The sequence below is a fragment of the Cnephaeus nilssonii genome (genome assembly GCF_951640355.1).
Source record: "Cnephaeus nilssonii genome assembly, chromosome: 2".
Lineage (NCBI taxonomy): Eukaryota > Metazoa > Chordata > Mammalia > Chiroptera > Vespertilionidae > Cnephaeus > Cnephaeus nilssonii.
This window is the reverse complement of record NC_137073.1, coordinates 37,859,974-37,877,710: the sequence shown is the minus strand read 5'-3', so window position 1 is coordinate 37,877,710 and position 17,737 is coordinate 37,859,974. Positions and strand designations below refer to the sequence as shown.

At 38.9% G+C, this 17,737-nt stretch overlaps 1 protein-coding gene across 1 annotated transcript in view; it reads right to left on the bottom strand.

Annotated features, from left to right (window-relative positions):
- Window positions 1-209: 209 nt before the first annotated feature.
- FBN2 (fibrillin 2) overlaps window positions 210-17,737 on the bottom strand; it is a 261,440-nt gene continuing 243,912 nt past the window's right edge. Inside the window, exons 58-65 of the mRNA XM_079793608.1 lie at window positions 17,323-17,448; window positions 15,649-15,771; window positions 14,185-14,301; window positions 13,211-13,339; window positions 11,001-11,120; window positions 5,927-6,158; window positions 3,985-4,156; window positions 210-2,125 (exon numbers count right to left, since the gene is read on the bottom strand). Coding sequence (XP_079649734.1) covers window positions 1,751-2,125; window positions 3,985-4,156; window positions 5,927-6,158; window positions 11,001-11,120; window positions 13,211-13,339; window positions 14,185-14,301; window positions 15,649-15,771; window positions 17,323-17,448 — 1,394 coding nt within the window. The 3' untranslated portion in view covers window positions 210-1,750. The remainder of the gene's footprint in view (window positions 2,126-3,984; window positions 4,157-5,926; window positions 6,159-11,000; window positions 11,121-13,210; window positions 13,340-14,184; window positions 14,302-15,648; window positions 15,772-17,322; window positions 17,449-17,737) is intronic.

Below are 17,737 nucleotides of genomic sequence, written 5' to 3'. Positions count from 1 at the left end.
TTTGAATGCGACTTTAAGTGGTACTGGTCGGTTGAACACTGCTGCTAACTTGTGTCCCAGATTTGACAACCTTCCCTTGTCTTCCTATAAATGGGCCTCTCTTGCCTTCTGGTACTTTCTTTCATACAGGTCCCCATAAAGCCAAGCCCCTGGCCACTCCCACAAAAACAGCAGGGGTCATACTCCCATAAAACTCTCAATCAGAAAACTACCCCAAAATAAGCTTTATTGCAAGAAAAGTGTCATATCTGATACATAGACCTACAAAAACAAACAAGACCCAAAACCATAAGTTTTTCCTCACAAACACTTGATTACAAATTTACACTGTTTCTTTTTTTTTTTTTTTTTTTTAGTTATTAAAACAAAACAAAAGAACCCCAAACTGGATATAACTGGTGACTAATCTTTGGTCAGCACAGGTGTGAGAGGAACAACCCAGAGCCTGCATGAGCTTTGGCCATTTCACATATGAGGTTTGGTCACTGGTCCAGGGACAGGTTCTTGGGTTGAGAAGAACATGGGAGACGTACTCTTATTATAGCACATTCTGGTACAATATCTTTTTAAATGACTAAAGCAAACTAAAAATCAATTCATTGTACAAACATCTTTCATACACAATAGGCTATGATAAAACGAGGCATATGGTGTATAACTACAGTATTAATGAAAATTCTAAAAAAATGGATTTAAAAAAAACAACATATATTCCTTGGCTGTACTGCATGATTTGTTTGCACATATGGCAATCCTGGAATAGCTTGAACATAATAAATGCACCATTAATCTAAGACAGCACCAAACACTACGGAATGCCAGGTGTTCCTTTTCAAAGGAACGGCAGTTCTTCAGCTGCCTAAGTACCACAAGTACGCAGCACACCCTGGGTACGAATGAGGTGTTGTGGGGAGCACATGTGCTTCCTTGAGGTTATGAGAAGGAAATACAGTACGGTTTGGCCTGCAACGCTACTGGTCTCACAAGCAGTCAAGGTATTTTGCTACAGTGTTGTGCTTCATCTTCATTGCCTGGTGTGTCTGGTGATGTGAAATATCGTCACAATGAGCTGCTCTGGCTTTGATCTCCTTCGTAAAGGAGCTAATGACACTTCCGTCTTCTAAATTATTGATTACACCGCCCATTCAGCTCTGCGAGGCTTTCTTTAAGATAATCAGATGTGTACCAGTTGGACGACTGGCAGAAAACCAAAGGAAACATCTCTTGAATCTACTGAATTTTTAAAAAGCACCTCTAAAAGAAATAGCTCAAATTTATAAATCTAAAGAAAAACAAGTGAGTTTCCCTTTTTGTTTACATAGTTTGTTCATTTCTCCATATATTACTGCATTAAAAATAAATAAACATCTATATTTTTTTTTAATTAGCAACTATAGCAAAATACCCAAAGTGTTACAGACTGCTAACAGGAAAAAAAAGCTCACATTATTTTTGTGCATTTAGTGCCATATGCTGATCTCTTGAACATTTAGTTTTTTTTTTTTTTAATATATTTTAAAGTGAAGTTATATAAAAAATACAGTAACCACGGTTGCCTTTGTACTCAAATCTTTGGCCACACCAGAGTCTAAATTATCCCACCCTGTGAGGGTCAACATTCTGAAGCTGAGACAGGGAGGAAAGAAACAAAAGTTGTCTTTTTTTCCTCCTTAAAATTAGTCATTGATTCTCAAAAGCTTCTGAAGGCTGGCTGTGCAGGGATTTGAGCCTGGAACCAAGTCTGCAAGTGTTAATAGAGTTGAATCTGCAGCCTCATTCTGAGAGCCTCCCCGAGTTCCCCTAGGAGGTAGTCATCCTCATTGCTGTCTTCCAGTTTCTTAAGCTCCTTCTTCTTGTAGAGAGGGATGCTCGTGATTTCCAGTGTGTACGTGCCAGGCACCGGCTTCCTCTTGGCCGTGTGCAAGTAGCTGAGCCCGTTCCTTTGGTGGATGCGGAAGATGCCATCGTCGTTCCCTTGGGAGATGACATAGCGGATGTGGTTGTTGAGGGGCTCGATGGCGGGCGTGAGTTCCAGGATGTGCTCCTTAGAGCCAAGGCCGGAGAGGTTGAACTTCATTCTCATGGGGCTGTCCATGTCCACACTCTCCAGGCTGATCTGTTCACCCTGAAGAAAAAGCAGGAAACGATGTGGGAGGAGCATCCGTAGCACAGGAGAGGACCCAGAGGGGGACTGGCTGCTGGGGCTGCAGCCACAGCGACAACCTATTGCTCCCCCTTTCTGCACTTTCCTTAGGAGAAGTGCTTGGGAAGGAGGTGACTGTAGCTTCACGTGGGCTGGACGCGAAGGTCCATTCCATAGTGTGTGTCATGTAAAGCTCTGGGCCTCAATCAGGTGAAGTTACAGGGCTGAGCTTACAGACAGCATTCACATTTCAAGTTTTTCTGATGAGTTTATGGAATATCATGCTTCTTAATAATAAAAATAATTTAGAAAATAATTGCTTTTTTTTTCTTTTCTTGCTGGGGTCAAAAGAAGTGCAGCTGTTATCCACCAGCAGGGACTGTCCCCAGAGGAATCTGCACTCGGAAGGCTTGGCTTGGTTTGTAAGGCCCACAAGGCACAAGCAGAGTGCGGGAGCGTGTTTGCTAAGAGCCCCTGGTGCATAGGGAGGGAACTGCAGTCCGCAGGGCTCAGATTTGAATCAGCTCTGGTAAAAGCCAGTGGGGCAGGGACCAGATAAACCAACTCCCACTTGATCAGAGGGATGGGAGGTTTAAGAATGTTATCTTATTAAAATAAATAATGAAACAAAAACAAACAAACAAAAAAACAACCACCAATGCTTTGATTGGGCACCTGTTGGCTATAATGGCCCCGAGTGCCCATCAGTGTTCAGACAGACTCGCATCCCAAGTCCCACATTGGGAAGGTTTCACAGAGAGAATTTCTGGATTTGATGACAATCTCAATCATCATATTTAATCAGTGAGGTACCTTAGTCTATTTAAGGTAGATGTAACAATGGCCTACTTATTATTATAAAGTAGAATCATAGACCTTTTGGCTAGAAAAATCTCGTTTTATAGATAAAGAAAGTTTCTGAGGCCCAGAAAACGGAAGCAAGTTGCCCAGTTCACACAGCCAGTTAGCTGTTTTTGGTGGAGGAATTTCTCAGTAACATTCACTGAAGCGGGTGGTGCTATCCCTGATCTTAGGGAAAATCATCAACATTTCTAGATATTATGAGTGAGATTCACTGAACAAGTGTAATATACATGCCAGGTACCATTCTAAGCACTTCACAGTATCAACTCAATTAATCCTCCCATCACCCTTCAGCAGTATTTTTATTCCCATTTTATAGGTTAAAAAGTTGAGACAGAGAGAGGTTAGGTAAACATGCCCCATGTAACATCGGTAACAAGTGGGAGGGCCAGGGGACATAGTCAAAATCAGGCAGCCTGAGGCCCACCCCTCAAACGTCTCTGCTAAAGGCCATTTATGACCAACAAACACCAGCAGCGGGCAATTTAGATCTTCAGTTCTTTACAAACTACGAGTTATTTGGAGATATCATTTCATGGGAGGAACATCTAACTTACAAATGCCACAAAATTATGAGATCTACTTGGCTTAACTACTGAAAATGAAAATCAGCCTACTTTACTACAAAAGCATAAAACAGAACTGGGCACATTTAAAGTAATTTTTTGAATCATTTCAAATAGGTATTTCTAGGTGGGCATCTTATTCCCTTTGGCATAAATAAAAAAGAAAAACATAGGACTGAAACGGTGAATATTAAAGTCTTTCCCCACCTCCCCGTCCTTGTGTTTTGAGCTAAAAATCAACTTATTTTATTGTCTCTGCTTATGTTGAGTCCATTAATTTAGCCATTAAATTTCAAGCTAGTTCTAGCTTCACTGAGCCTGAAACCTACATAAAGGTTTACTGCATAATATACATAAAGGTGACTCCATATGGATAAAATCTGATACAAAACAAAAGTGAGGTTTACTCACAGCAGAGGGTTCGGGCTCATGAACACTTCTCTTCTGTCTGCCATCTTTCTTAGAGTAGCCGTTGATTTTGCACTCATAACAGGCTTCCGGGGACAGAGCGTTTTCCTCATCCACCTCTGCGTCCATTGGCAGGTACTGTCCTTTGTTAAATCCCATTCCTGAGACACAGTGGCTATTTGCAACAAGAAGCAAGGAATTGTTAGATTTTATCCTTAACTTTGACTATAGCTTTCCAGTGGTAGAGCAAAGACTTTTCAGAAAAAACACCAACAAAGCAAAATCTAAGCTCATACAAATAAAAACCTAATAGTCTCTGTAGCTCTTTTCTTTAACACTTCATACACAAGCTTTTCCCTTATTTTGAACAGCAAAATTCTGAGAGTGAGTTCTAAGCTTCCCCCAATGTTTTTTTTTTTAATACACCTTTTAAACTTAAGCATAGTTGGTATAAAAAATTATACTAGTTATATTAGTCTCAGGTGTACAATATAGTGATTCAGCATTTGTATACCTTACAATTTGACCACCCCATTAATTCTAGTAGTAATCAGTCATCATACAAACTTACCACAATATTATTGACTGTATTCCCATTCACCCTTTTCAGCAATCCCCTCATCTCCCTCCCCTCTGGCAACCATCCTTTGGTCTCTATTTCTGAGTCTGTGTGTGTTGTTGTTTAGATTTCACATATAAATGAAAACACATATTATTTTTCTTTCTCTGTCTGACTTATCTTACTTAACATAATACCCTCTAGGTCCATTCATGTAGTCACAAATGACAACATTTTGTTCTGCATAATGTTCCATTGTGTATGTGTACCACATCTTTTTTATCCATTCACCTATCAATGACCATCTAGGTTGTCTCCGTATCTTGGCTATTGTGAATAGTGATGCAATGAGCACAGAGGTACCTATATCTTTTCAGATTAATGTTTTCATTTCCTTTAGCGGCATCGCCAATTTTTAATCCCAATTGGATGAAGCACTTGAGTGCAGTTAACTGGGGAAAGCAAAAGCAGAGTATGAAGTTCCAAGAGAGTCCTAAGAGAAGTCCTGCTCACAACAAAGCTCTCTGCTGTAATGACTGAGATTTCTCAAGTCCTATTTGAGTTAGTGAGAGTCAATGTCTAGACCACGCCTTCTGTCTGAAGCATTATGATGTAACCATGGTGGACAGATGAGTCACCCCCCTCGGTGCCTGTCTCATACTCTGCTCTTTCTGAGGAAGAGGACCCTGAGCGACTCCTCAGTTCCCACCTTCTGTGCTGTTGAGCACAGGCTGCCTTGATGGAAGGAGGCAGGTGGCCAGCACCTCAGCCCCAGCCCACAGGGCTTGAGAGGTTGCACTTGGGAACGTGTGATTGGCTGGAGGAAACGCAGCCCTGTGGAGCCAGCCTGGCGCTGAGCAGTGCCACACCAATGAGGCAGGTCTTCCATGGGCAAGAATAGAAAGCCTGATGAACAAAGAGAGGGACACACTCCTTCCTCAGGAGCCACTAGACTGGCACCTGTCAAAATTCATAGAAAAATCTAAGAGAAGCCATTTCCACTTGTGCCTCACAACCCAGGTGTCTGCAGCAACATGGAAGCTGCATTTTAAAATATCTGCTAGTCTCTGGCCTTGAGGGACCCGACTGAATCAATTCAGGCCTTTATGCGGGGCAAGAAAGTGCTATTTGTTTACAAATTCAAGTCTTATGCACATCACACAGGAGGGAATCCTGCAACATGGATATAATCCATATGCCTTCTTAGTGCTTCTCCCTCCTATATCCTAAGTGACCAATGCTTTTGTCTCTTGAGCTGCTAATCACCATTCACTTCCTTGCAGTGCCAGGCAGCTTGAATGCCTGAACTCAGGGAGGAAACCTGAGTTGGACCCACCCTGTTGGACCACCCTTGCTTTCCTGTGTGCGGAAGGATGATGGCCTTACCCCTGTCCCACTCGGTAGTACCCAGGCGGGCAGCCACAGAGGTAACCCCCCTCCGTGTTGGAGCAGCCATAATTGCATGGGTTCTTGGAGGATGAGCACTCATTCACGTCGTGGCAGGCACTGGAGAACTGGTCAAAGGAGAACCCGGAGGGGCAGGCACACTTGTAACTCCCCAGGGTGTTGTAGCAGGAAGCAGAGCCACAGGCATTCGGATTGGAGCATTCATTCTCGTCTATGAACACAAAGTAAGAAAATGTGACCTGGGGAAGGTGGCGGTGACACAGAGGAGGGCCCGAGTCTCAAAGAACCTGTGATTTCACAGTAGAAAGAACTCTACAACAGCGTTTAAAAAACATTCAGTCCGATGGCTGACTTGCAAAGTATGTGAAAATAAAATAATAAAATGCCAAAATCCAACAAATTCTCCTAAATTATAGCTGTAAAAAACCTTGCTCAACACTTTTTTGTTATTGTTAATCCTTACCCGAGGATATTTTTCCACTGATTTTGAGAGAGAGAGGGAAGAGAAGGGAAGAGACTGAGAGAAACATCGATGTGAGAGAGACACATCAATTGGTTGCCTCCTGCACTGGATCAAGCCTGCAACCAAGGTATGTGCCCTTGACTGGAACTGAACACGGGACTCTTCTGTCCGTGGGCGGATGCTCTATCCACTGAGCTAAACTAGCTAGGAAATTACCCAACACTTTTATATACTGCTTGTGCTGTTTATGAATCTGCTGGCAACGCTTTGGGACAGGTATTTGCAGTTTGCCTACAGCATCACTCTTCTATTCTCTTAACAGCAGGATAGTTCACCAGTCCACACCTCAGATGGACGGATTCACAGGGACAGCAGATTACTCATGGTGAGGCCTGTGGGAGCCTGAAATGAAGAACCATACTAATGGGGATGAACTCTTCAAGGTGCTGAAAATGCTGTGGTGGTGCTGGTGGCATCCTCTTGTGAGGACATACTAAAAACCATGAACTGTACACTTCAAAAAGATGAATCTTATGGTTATGTGAATTACATCTCCATGTTAAAAAGCCTACATCTGTATCTGTATTTGTGTCCATTCTCCCAGCAATTCCCAAAGCCTTCATTATACTGTAGATGGAGAAAACATATAAAAATCTAAATACCCTAAGTGAAAATACTTGAAATACACATTATTTAATTGGGTCTATTGAACCAACAATCAACGTTTACCTGCGTGAGAACCCCTTAGGTGCAGACTGTGCCTTCTGAGGCTGTCTGCATCCAGCATCAGCTGACACCGACTTTCCTGGCTTAATGACTAACATTAATACTTTAAATGCCTGACAGCGGGATAATTCTGTTATACCTTCAGTTGCATTTATCATTTTTACAAATCCAAAGAGTGCGCTTTTAAATTTGGAGACTACAACTTAACTTAGCTCTCAGCTGTCTGGTTGGTATACAGCACGTGGCTGGACTCCTTCGGAGTTTATTATAATTCAGATTTCACCCTGGGCACAAGTCACATCTGTCCTGTGGGAGGTGTGACTCCAGTGGAGCGCAGTGTGTCTGTTTACCTAATATGTGGTAAGTCCATGTTTCAGGCCACGTGGGGAAATGAGCCCATTTGCAAGAGCGTGTGCGCCTGGAACACAACAGGCAGAGGGAAGGGAGAGCGGCGTGGCCCAGGGAGGTTATGGAAGACGCAGATGGCGTCTCAGCGAAGAGGCCTCTCAGACAGGAAATTAAACTCCATTAAGTACGGCACAGAGGTTACTGAGAGGGTAGATGTTATTAGGTACATTTTTGTATCATGATTATAGTTTCAGAATTAAATCAGACCGCCAAATGTATAATTCTTAATCACTGGATATAAAATCTGCTATGATTACCTAATATGTACCAATTCTTAGCCTTCATTTCATGGGGAGGAGATATAGAAATAAATTCATAATAATGAAGCTACCTGTGACATAAATATAACTGCCATTTTATTTCTGCCACAAAGGCTCCTCTGATTTTATAATTAAATCGGACATTTATATGCACCATTTCTCTCCTAATGGAGAATGTAAATTAGGTTACAATTTAACAAAATGATCTTTGCATGAATATAGTATTAGACATTGTGTTAAGTAGAAAATGTACCAGGAAAAACTGAATAATTTAATAAATTTCATTTTAACATACCAATGACAAGAAAAAATTTAAATATATAATATTTTTGGAAGCACCATTATATATTTCATGTTTATATGCTATAAATGTACATCATAGTATAATTTTATAGACTTACGTAATCTGACTTTTAAAATGTGTTCCTGTGTGAGAAATATTTTGAGTTGACTCAAGCCTCATCAAGCTATGTTCAAATTATTTTGAAAGGGCACAGAAGCAACTGGAAGTTACTAATACTAAATAACTAAAAGCTTCATATATTAAGACATAATTTTTCTTCATATGCAAATGTTAATAATATTCACTTATTTTCAATTCTGAATAATTGTAATGCTTGCAAATATTTGAGAATGTTACCTACATCTGTATAATCTATGCACCACAATGGGATAAATGTCCTGAGGTAACTGGCTGGAAACCTCTCAAAATATTCCTTTGAATTAAAAGCTGTTGTCAGTATTAACACTTACAGAGAACTGTCATCTTTCTCTTTCTTTCTTTTATAAAGATTTTTAGAGAGAAAGGAAGGGAGAGGGGTAGAGAGAGAGAAATATTGATGTGAGAGCAAAACATCTATCAGCTGCCTCCTGCACACCCCCTACTGGGAGTCAAGCCTGCAACTCCAGCAAGTGCCCTGATCTGAATCGACCAGTAACCTCTGGGTGCACAAAACAATGTCCAACCAACTAAGCTACACCGGCGAGGGCAAGAACTGCCATTTTTCTCAAATTGAAAGTAGTATTAACAATACTGTAGGTTTTCAATTTAACAGTATTTACATAATCTGAGGCATTAACTAGCAGTTTTGTTCCTTTACCGGGAGATCTCAGATAAATCTATCTGAAAGACTTCATTCTCTATCTCCTCAGTCATATTAATGAAGATATTCACACACATAGTGACAAATAAAAATGATTTGTGCCTTTTAATTTGCATTTTGTCATAATTCTTGTTGCTTTTATTAGTTCCTGATGGGCTGTATAATTCTATTCTTGTTATGTATTTCAGTTAAAATTCCAACTGTGTTATGCGGATTCAAGGCAAGAAAGTCTGCAATTTTATTAGAGACCAGCTGGGTTCCTCAACCCTGCACAGAAAAATCTAGAACCTTTCAAATAAATGTCTGTTGCCTCTTGCTCACTCAGGCACCTGCTGCTTACAGGTGCCCATTTTAGCAGAGCAAGCTCACAAAAGAATACTTAGAGTTGGGGATATCTGCTTATGTGTCTTTAGTTTTGGACTCATCTTTGAAAACATTTATCCTTCTGTCCAGAGGGTCCCTCCCGATTAGAAGGCACACGGGCTGGCTGGACTCCATTGTGAGATGTTCTGGGGTGACTGACTGCCTTGCTGAGGTGCTCACTCCAGGAGACCCCACAAAAGGGACCTGGGATATACCACACAGTCTTGATTTTAAGTCAGACCAGATTTAGTAAAAGCCTCTGTAGCTATATTTGCACTAGATGTTTACAGACAGAAACTTCAGGAAACTTAAAAACTTGGAAATTGAATTCATATTCACACATAATCCTATTTCTATTTATGACTGCCGTAAAAAGAATTCTATATAAGCTGACACGTGAAATATCAGAGGATCATTCTTTTGCATTTAGTTTCATGGAATTAACCAAGAAGTCCATTTTATTTACTAAATAAAGTATTGGACATCATATGTTGTGAACAACACAATATAATAAAATTGTTTTACACTGTTTTAATAGTTATGTAAAAAAGTACCGTTCTCTATATTCTGAACAGTGAGCCTACACTTTGCCTCTGTTTATGAATCAAGATATCAGGGCATAAGGACTTTTTCAACATATTTTGTTTTCTTTTTTCTGTAAAGAGAAAAAATAAATTACACTTATGAGATTATTTTGGTTGACAGCCTAACTCATCATTTTGATATCCTTTAAAACTTTGTCCTTAACCTCTTGATCATTCCTAGTGTTTGCATTTCTTGCCATGAGGATGTATTCGTGATGTGACCTGACACATGGCCATGGAATAGTTGTGACTTTCAGAGTTGGTTCTTCTCCTTTGAAATTGATCTTGGTTTTTTTCTTAATTCACTAAACTGTCATTTGAAATTTCTTGTGAGAAGACCATAAAGGATAAAATCAGATTAACTGAACGGGTAGCTCGAGCACAGTTAACTATCTGAAGTACATGTGGGGTAATTGAAATCACTACAGAGAAACAGGAAGCACCCTGCCATTTCCCTGCAGGACCACTGTCCTCCTTTCTGCTCCGTTATGTCTATGAAGTGCATTCAAATGGAACCAAGAAGTTAGGCGGGGTAAGTTAGGTGGTTACTCAGAGAACGGTATTCTCTTTGATCAAACTCCTCTCCTTAAAAGGAGAGTTTCCACAACTATTATCAATGCAAGAAAAGGAGCAGAGTGCCTACTAATTTGATTTTACAAACACTTCTGTCAGGAGTGTTTTAATGGAATTTGCTGTAACTAGGTACTATTTCTACCTTAAAACAATTCAGCTCCTTCATTACATCTATGTAACTGGACAGCTCAGATGGACGATCCTCATTAAGTTGATCTGAATTCCTTTAGATTTGTCTGAGGGGGATAAAAAGACCCCGACCTTGGCAAATGAAAATGATGATTCTTGACACCATCTTCAGAAACTTAAACTTGTATCTAGCAGAACATTAAAATTTTTATAAAAGCTCCAGTTGCATTACTGTTCAGGTGCTTAAAACCATACTCTCATTGTGGGTATTTTCAAATATACACAAGTATAAAGACTAGAATAATGGATCAGTCCTAAGCACTGTTTTTTAAGTTCTAGGATTCAAAGGCTTCATAAAAACAGCAACCTTTATTATTTGATCATTTTACTTAAAGATACATTAAGGCCAGAAAAGCAGGTACTATGTAAGGAGTGAGTGCTCACCAACACACTGATTCCACTGGTAATGCTGAATGTATCCCTGAGGACAGCCACACCGGTAGCCTCCCAGGATGTTCTGGCAGCCATGCTGGCACCTATGGTTCCCATCACATTCATCAACATCTGCAAAAACAAGCCCAGAAATATCTTCATGTAACTTTTTTCTACTTTCCTTAAATACACTCCAAACACAGCCTGGGATAGCTATTATCAGGGGAACAAACAAGACACAAAGAAAGGCTGTGATTTTTCCAAGTCACATGGTTACTAGGCAGTGGGGGCACAAAGAATGTTTCTGAGATAAGACTTCATTCTTATACTATCCACCAGACCACACCACATCAATGCTCTAAATAACATTTAATTTCATCAACTCAACCACAGCAACCACAAACGCTGTGCATTTTGGATGGGTTAACTGCAGATGGTATGATTTATTTGGTAAATGATATAAATATATTTGCATTATATATCTAGTAGATTCAAAAGGGATTGACTGTAATCTTCATTTTCAGGAAGATACAAGCACTAAAGAGATACCTAAAATGTATAATTGTTTTGCCCGCTGGTGTGGCTCAGTGGTTGAGCATAGATCTATGAACTAGGAGGTCACAGTTCAATTCCCGGTCAGGGCACATGCCTGGGTTGCAGGCTCAATCCCCAGGAGGGGCCATGCACGAAGCAGCCAATCATGATTCTCTCTCATCATTGATGTTTCTATCTTTCTCTTCCTCTCCCTTCCTCTTTGAAATCAATAATAATTTTTTAAAAAAGTATAATTGTTTTGCACGCAGAAATTCTTTATTACCATTCAAGATTAATTAGAGGCAAATTTGAAGTATTTAAGAATGTTATATTTAGACATGATGTGGTATTATTACACATATGGAATAATTTCTTTGTTCATACGTGCATACTCTTTTGGAATGACAATGAGGCTTTGAAATCTACCCATAAAGAGTGAAATAAAATTGGCATGTTTGATGTGTATGTAACAAATTTATATGGATAATTAATAAATGGTATCTTATGTGGATAGTCACAAGCTGAACTCACACGTGGCAAGCAGCTGTATGTTCAGAATACTTTCAAAGTCTCAATGACTTCAAATGTAAAATATTAAAATAGAAAAATTTCAAACTAAAATTTTCTTGGTGGCAAATTAGATACATATATAAAAGCCCTATAATACTTATAAAAAGTATCTTAAACACTTTGAATATATTTCTAGAATTCATAATAATTTATTTCTTTTCTTTTAAAATTTATCATTATTGTTGAAAATATTACAGATGGCCCTCCTTTTATTTTCCCCACTGACCCCCTCCATTCCAACACCCACCCCTCCCAGGCCTTCACCACACTATTTTTCGTACCCATGTGCTATACATATATGCATATAAGTTCCCCAGTTAATCTCTCCATAATCTTATATTTCTAAGACTAAGTAGAGGGCGACTAAAATAAATAAAATACAAATTGCAATATTATATATGAAATATAAAGGTGTTGTATATAGTCTCGTAATCTCTGGTATGGGTATTTTTTAAAGATATCAATCCTAATACATTTGTCTTACAATGGAAATACTGAAGAACTATAGGCAGATTTTTATTTTATTCCCTCTGGAAACATTCCCTGGGACTTCATCATAGGAAATACCTACTGCAGGGAAGCTTTAGAGGAATGCCCATTGTAGAAAAGAGAGTGAATCAGGGGTCTCAGACCAAATAACATGAAAACAGCCATCTGCTAAAATCTATATAATTAGCAGCATGCGTTCGATACATATTTTCCAATTCTCTATGACAATTGGTTCTTTTTCTTACACTTAATTTTACACATTTAGGTATCATAGAACAAAAGTCCTCCCCCCTTTTTGTCCTGGTATACTCATTCACTACTGTAAACCATATTAGGTATAGAATTCTTTTTCAGTTCAATTCTTTTTTAGATCAATAATGAAGTAAACGGTTCAGTTACTTTAGAAGCCAATCTGTGCTCACCAAATTTTTGTTTCAGCGCATTAAAGTTTTCCTCTGCTCTCAGAATAATTATGGAAACTTATGAACAAAAACAAATTGCTGGGTCCTAAATTTTTAAATATATTTTTCTTCTTTTGAGATGATCAACATTTCTTATTCAGTGGCTCAGAAGGAAAAAGAAAACAGCATGCTGTATGTGACTAAGGGTTTTTGAGCAAATAAACTCACCTTCACAGTTGAGTCCAGTGGCATCAAGGGAGAACCCTCGTTGGCATTCGCAGCTGAAGCTCCCAGGGGTGTTCTGACAGATCCCCTTTGCTCCACAAAGGGAGGGCTGAGACCCACACTCATTGTTGTCTAGCAAAGATAAAGGAGAAGATCAAGCCTCCCAATTATTATATGATTCAAACTTCACCACATAAAGTAAAAAGTGAACTAAGAAAGGCGAAGTTTCCCAATGTGAAAAGAGCACTTTAGGGAGATGGATGCCAGTATTCACTGTCATATTAAAGGCAAAAGTAGGAAGAAAGAGTATATTTCAAGAGATGTGAAAGTGGAACATATTTTGAGTTGACTGAGGACAAGGTTTTCAATAATATGACAGAAAGAGCCTTAACATATGTGTCTTCTAACATTAAAACCCCAAATGTTCATTAGCATGGTCCAAATTACAGTGAGCCTTTAATCAGATTTTATCTGAACACATATTTAAAATGCAATATAAAGGCACTGCTTGCAAGATGCCTACTGTGTGTGTGCTCAGACTACACAGTATAGGCCTTTTTTCCCTTTGAATATTATCCCTGAGGGAGAAAAAAATCTATATTATTAGCAACATTTTTATTTATTTTATTTTTTAAATATATTTTTATTGATTTCAGAGAGGAAGGGAGAGGGATAGAGAAATAGAAACATCAATGATGAGGATCATTGATTGGCTGCCTCCTGCACGCCCCCTACTGAGGAGGATAGAACCCGCAACCCAGGCATGTGCCCTTATCTGTAATTGAACCTGGGACCCTTTAGTCCGCAGGCCGAAACTCTATCCACTGAGCCAAACCGGCTAGGGAAAGCAACATTTTTAGACCACTAATTATGAGGGATTGGTTCTAACTATAAGTATTGAGACATTACCACTTTAAGTACAAGTTTTATGCATCTATCAAAGTTTGTAAGATTTCCCATTTGTAGTTTTGTCTTACCAATACATGCAGTGTGGTGCTGGGTGAAACCAGGTGGACATTTACAGGTAAAACCTCCCAAAGTGTTGACACAGAGAAACTGGCAATTGTGCTGTTTGGTTTGACATTCATCAAGGTCTGAAATGAGAGAGAAGCCCATGCAAATCATAGCAGTGTTGTCTGGCTATGCAAAATCGTGAAGCCACATGAGATGTGTTTGATCTACTGGGAATATTCTGCCGAAGTTTTTGCTGGAATTTTTATAGGCTTCAATATGCATATGACAAGCAGTTTCTTTTCACGTACTTAAGCAGCATAAATATTATGGGCTACTGTGATAGGATGATGAAGGTGATACATCACACAAAGTTTTCTTAAAATAAGAAATTGAATGAAGGAATCACTGTGGTTTCCATGAATTGTTCTCAAAGTTATTATCCAAAGATTATAATTCTTGCATTGAATGGACAGTTTAGTACATAGCTGGTCACTTATTCCTATTAAAGGAGAGGGTTAAATAAAAATAAAACAGAATTTGGAAACGGATGTAGGTCTTAACGCAAACAATGAGTCAGGGTCTCAGGTTCCAAATGAAGTCACCATCATAAACACCAGAGGAAGCAAAAACACAGCATCTGTGACTCTAATCATACCCGGAAGTAATAGCTGGACTGGACTGACAGAAAACTCAAAATGTGATTTTGGGTAGATTGGAACTTAAGATAGAGAAATATATTTAAGTACATTTACAAAGCAATATAAGATATAAACAAGATTAATTCATTATCTTAAAGTTTAAAAACACACACCCTTTAGTTGTACTCATTTATAAATGTGCAAAATTAAACTGACTCATAATGGTTCACTAAATAGGTACAAGATAACAGTACTGCTTGCTATTTTTTTATTTATTGGAAATAAAACCTCATTTTCTTGAGCATAATCTGTATTTCAAAAATTTAATTAGACAGGAATTTCCTCAGTCTAATAATTTCATACTGATGAGATGTAATATAAAATTCAATATATGAGTATAGTATTGGAGCCATTTTAATTATCTAATTTAGTTTGATAATTATTTTTAATACTAACAAAGCAAAAAAATTTAAATTTAACAATTCATTTTTAGACTCTGGCAGTAATAAAGATAGTTTGCAGAAATGAAATATTAGATAAAAGACAATAAAAATCTTATTTTAGTTATCTGTCTCAATCTCTTCCCTCAACAAAATTAATTTGTTTTAATTTTATTTGTTTTTTAATCTGTGTGGGTTGCTCTAGGAAGCAAACCACTGCAACTTGGGTTTTAATTTTGCCTGCCTCCTACCATGTGTCCTTTATTAGAATTTTCTATGAGTAATAAAATGGTCACTAAGAAAATGAGATTGCAGGAGGTGCACGAGGCATAATCCCTAGTTAGCTAAATTTGAATCTGAAAGAAGAGACATAGACAAGGGTCACAAATGCCAGAAGCTCTTCCCCCACCTTTGCACGTTTTCCCATCCTCCTGCAGGACATATCCCCTCGGACACGAGCACTGGTAGCTCCCCTCACTGTTCTTGCAGATGAAATTGCATGGTTTCGGGGACTGGGAACATTCGTCAAGATCTAAATCAAGGTGACATGAAGATTAAATTCTTGGTAAAAGAAACAACTAGCTTCTTTCTACTTCATTCATTTAGCTTTTCCTCTTCAACTTAAAATGGAAAACAGCCAGAGAGAAATGATGCACAGAACAATTTTCACTCAAGTAATGCACTGGTTTACTTTGTAGATCAATTTGTGGATCTTGGACAAATATAATATCTTGACAGTTGACCAGGTTTAAAACACCCACTCAGTTCTTTAGATTAATGTACTTTGGTTTACAATTTGAGAGCATAAACTTAAAAGCAAGCGTTTAAAAACATTTCTTGACATGTAGATGTAGCAGAACTTCTCCAGGCTGACACTCACTGAAGTATCTTGTGGGGTCATGGACTGTGCGGAAATCTTCCACTTGCCTGCCAGGTCCAGTCCTCTCCCTAGTCCACGCTGCTCATGGGCCCAGGAGCCTGCTCTCTTGCCCTCTGTCTTCTGGCTGGTCCTTGTCTCAACTCTCTCCCTGCAAGGTGGGCTCAGGCTGACTGAGTCATGGGATCAGAGGTCATAGCTCCTCTCAAGGCAGCCTTCTGTGCATAACTTTCTCCTTCCAGGTCCCAGCAACCTCTCCCTCCCTCCTTTTGGCCCAGGAGTAGTATGGCCCTGGTACACAGCACTCTTCCTGTGGTTTCTGCACACACTGTCCACACTTTTATAGACAGTTCCCTTGTTAAACCCTCCTTAAACTGTCCTCATTTGACTATGCCACCTTTTTTTCTGCTAGGACTCTGATCGATAGCAAACTATTTACATTTCCTTCATAAAACGTATTGATGATACCCACAGAATGCTGAAAGACATGGTTAAGAGCCTATTCTCCATTACTTTCATGCCCAACCAAGTGAGACAAATGCTTACTATGAGTCAGTTTGTTTTTTCTTAACTTTTCCATGCCAGGTGTGCTTTATTAATGAAATAGGCAATTTAGAGAATATCATGTTAAGTTGATGAACCATAAAGGAGAAAATATTTTTTTCTTCAATGCAAACAAAGTTAAATATTTTGGGAAGATTCAATAAAGGCAAATCACCCTTGTCCCCAATCTGTGATAGAATCAGCTGGATGAGACAATAAAAAATTAAATTAGAAAAAGATTGTAAAAATGTAGGTTTCTGTACTGAAACTGCTTTGCTACTGGACATTTATATTATGCAAAAACCAGCAATGAGAAACAAGCACAAAGCATTCCCTCTTTATATATAAACACACACATCCACAACCAAAATCCCTTTTCTCTCATAAAAAAAAAGACAAATAAATGTCACTTATACATCTTAAATTAAAATATAAAACGTTGAAAGTTCATTTTTTATAATTGAACAGTTCTGTGTCCCACATGATTGGACAAGGCCTTAGACAACTACGATGATACCAAGAGCCACATTACTGAAAGGAATGGCATCGTTTTCCTAACATGTACATTCCAGAGCTCCCTCACAAAGATACTCTACTGACAGTAAGTGACTTGTAGGAAACAGTAGTTGACAAGGTCCCAGGCGCAGAGATGTCTTGCCTTACCTACACACGAAGTTCCACTGATGTCTGTGGTATAGCCCACCTTGCAGAAGCACCGGAACGAGCCCATGGTGTTGATGCACTGCCCATTGGTGCACAGGTTTGGCATCACCTTACATTCATCGATATCTGTGGGCCAAAACAAAAAATGAAACAAAAACCAAGTAGAAGTCAATATATATTTGAGGATAAAACTGGTCAGAAACCAAGAAAATTAAGGAATTGATATGAGATAACTAACAACCAGCATTCATGGTAGTGCTGAGTGCCTTTTCATCATTCAGACGAATGGCAACATGGAAGGAACATAAATATAATCTGCAGTGATGGGAAGCGATAAACAAACGAAGACTGTTTTAAAAGCCCTGTTTAAGTTTACTCGTTTTGCAACCTAAGTATGAATTATTTTGGGGGGAAT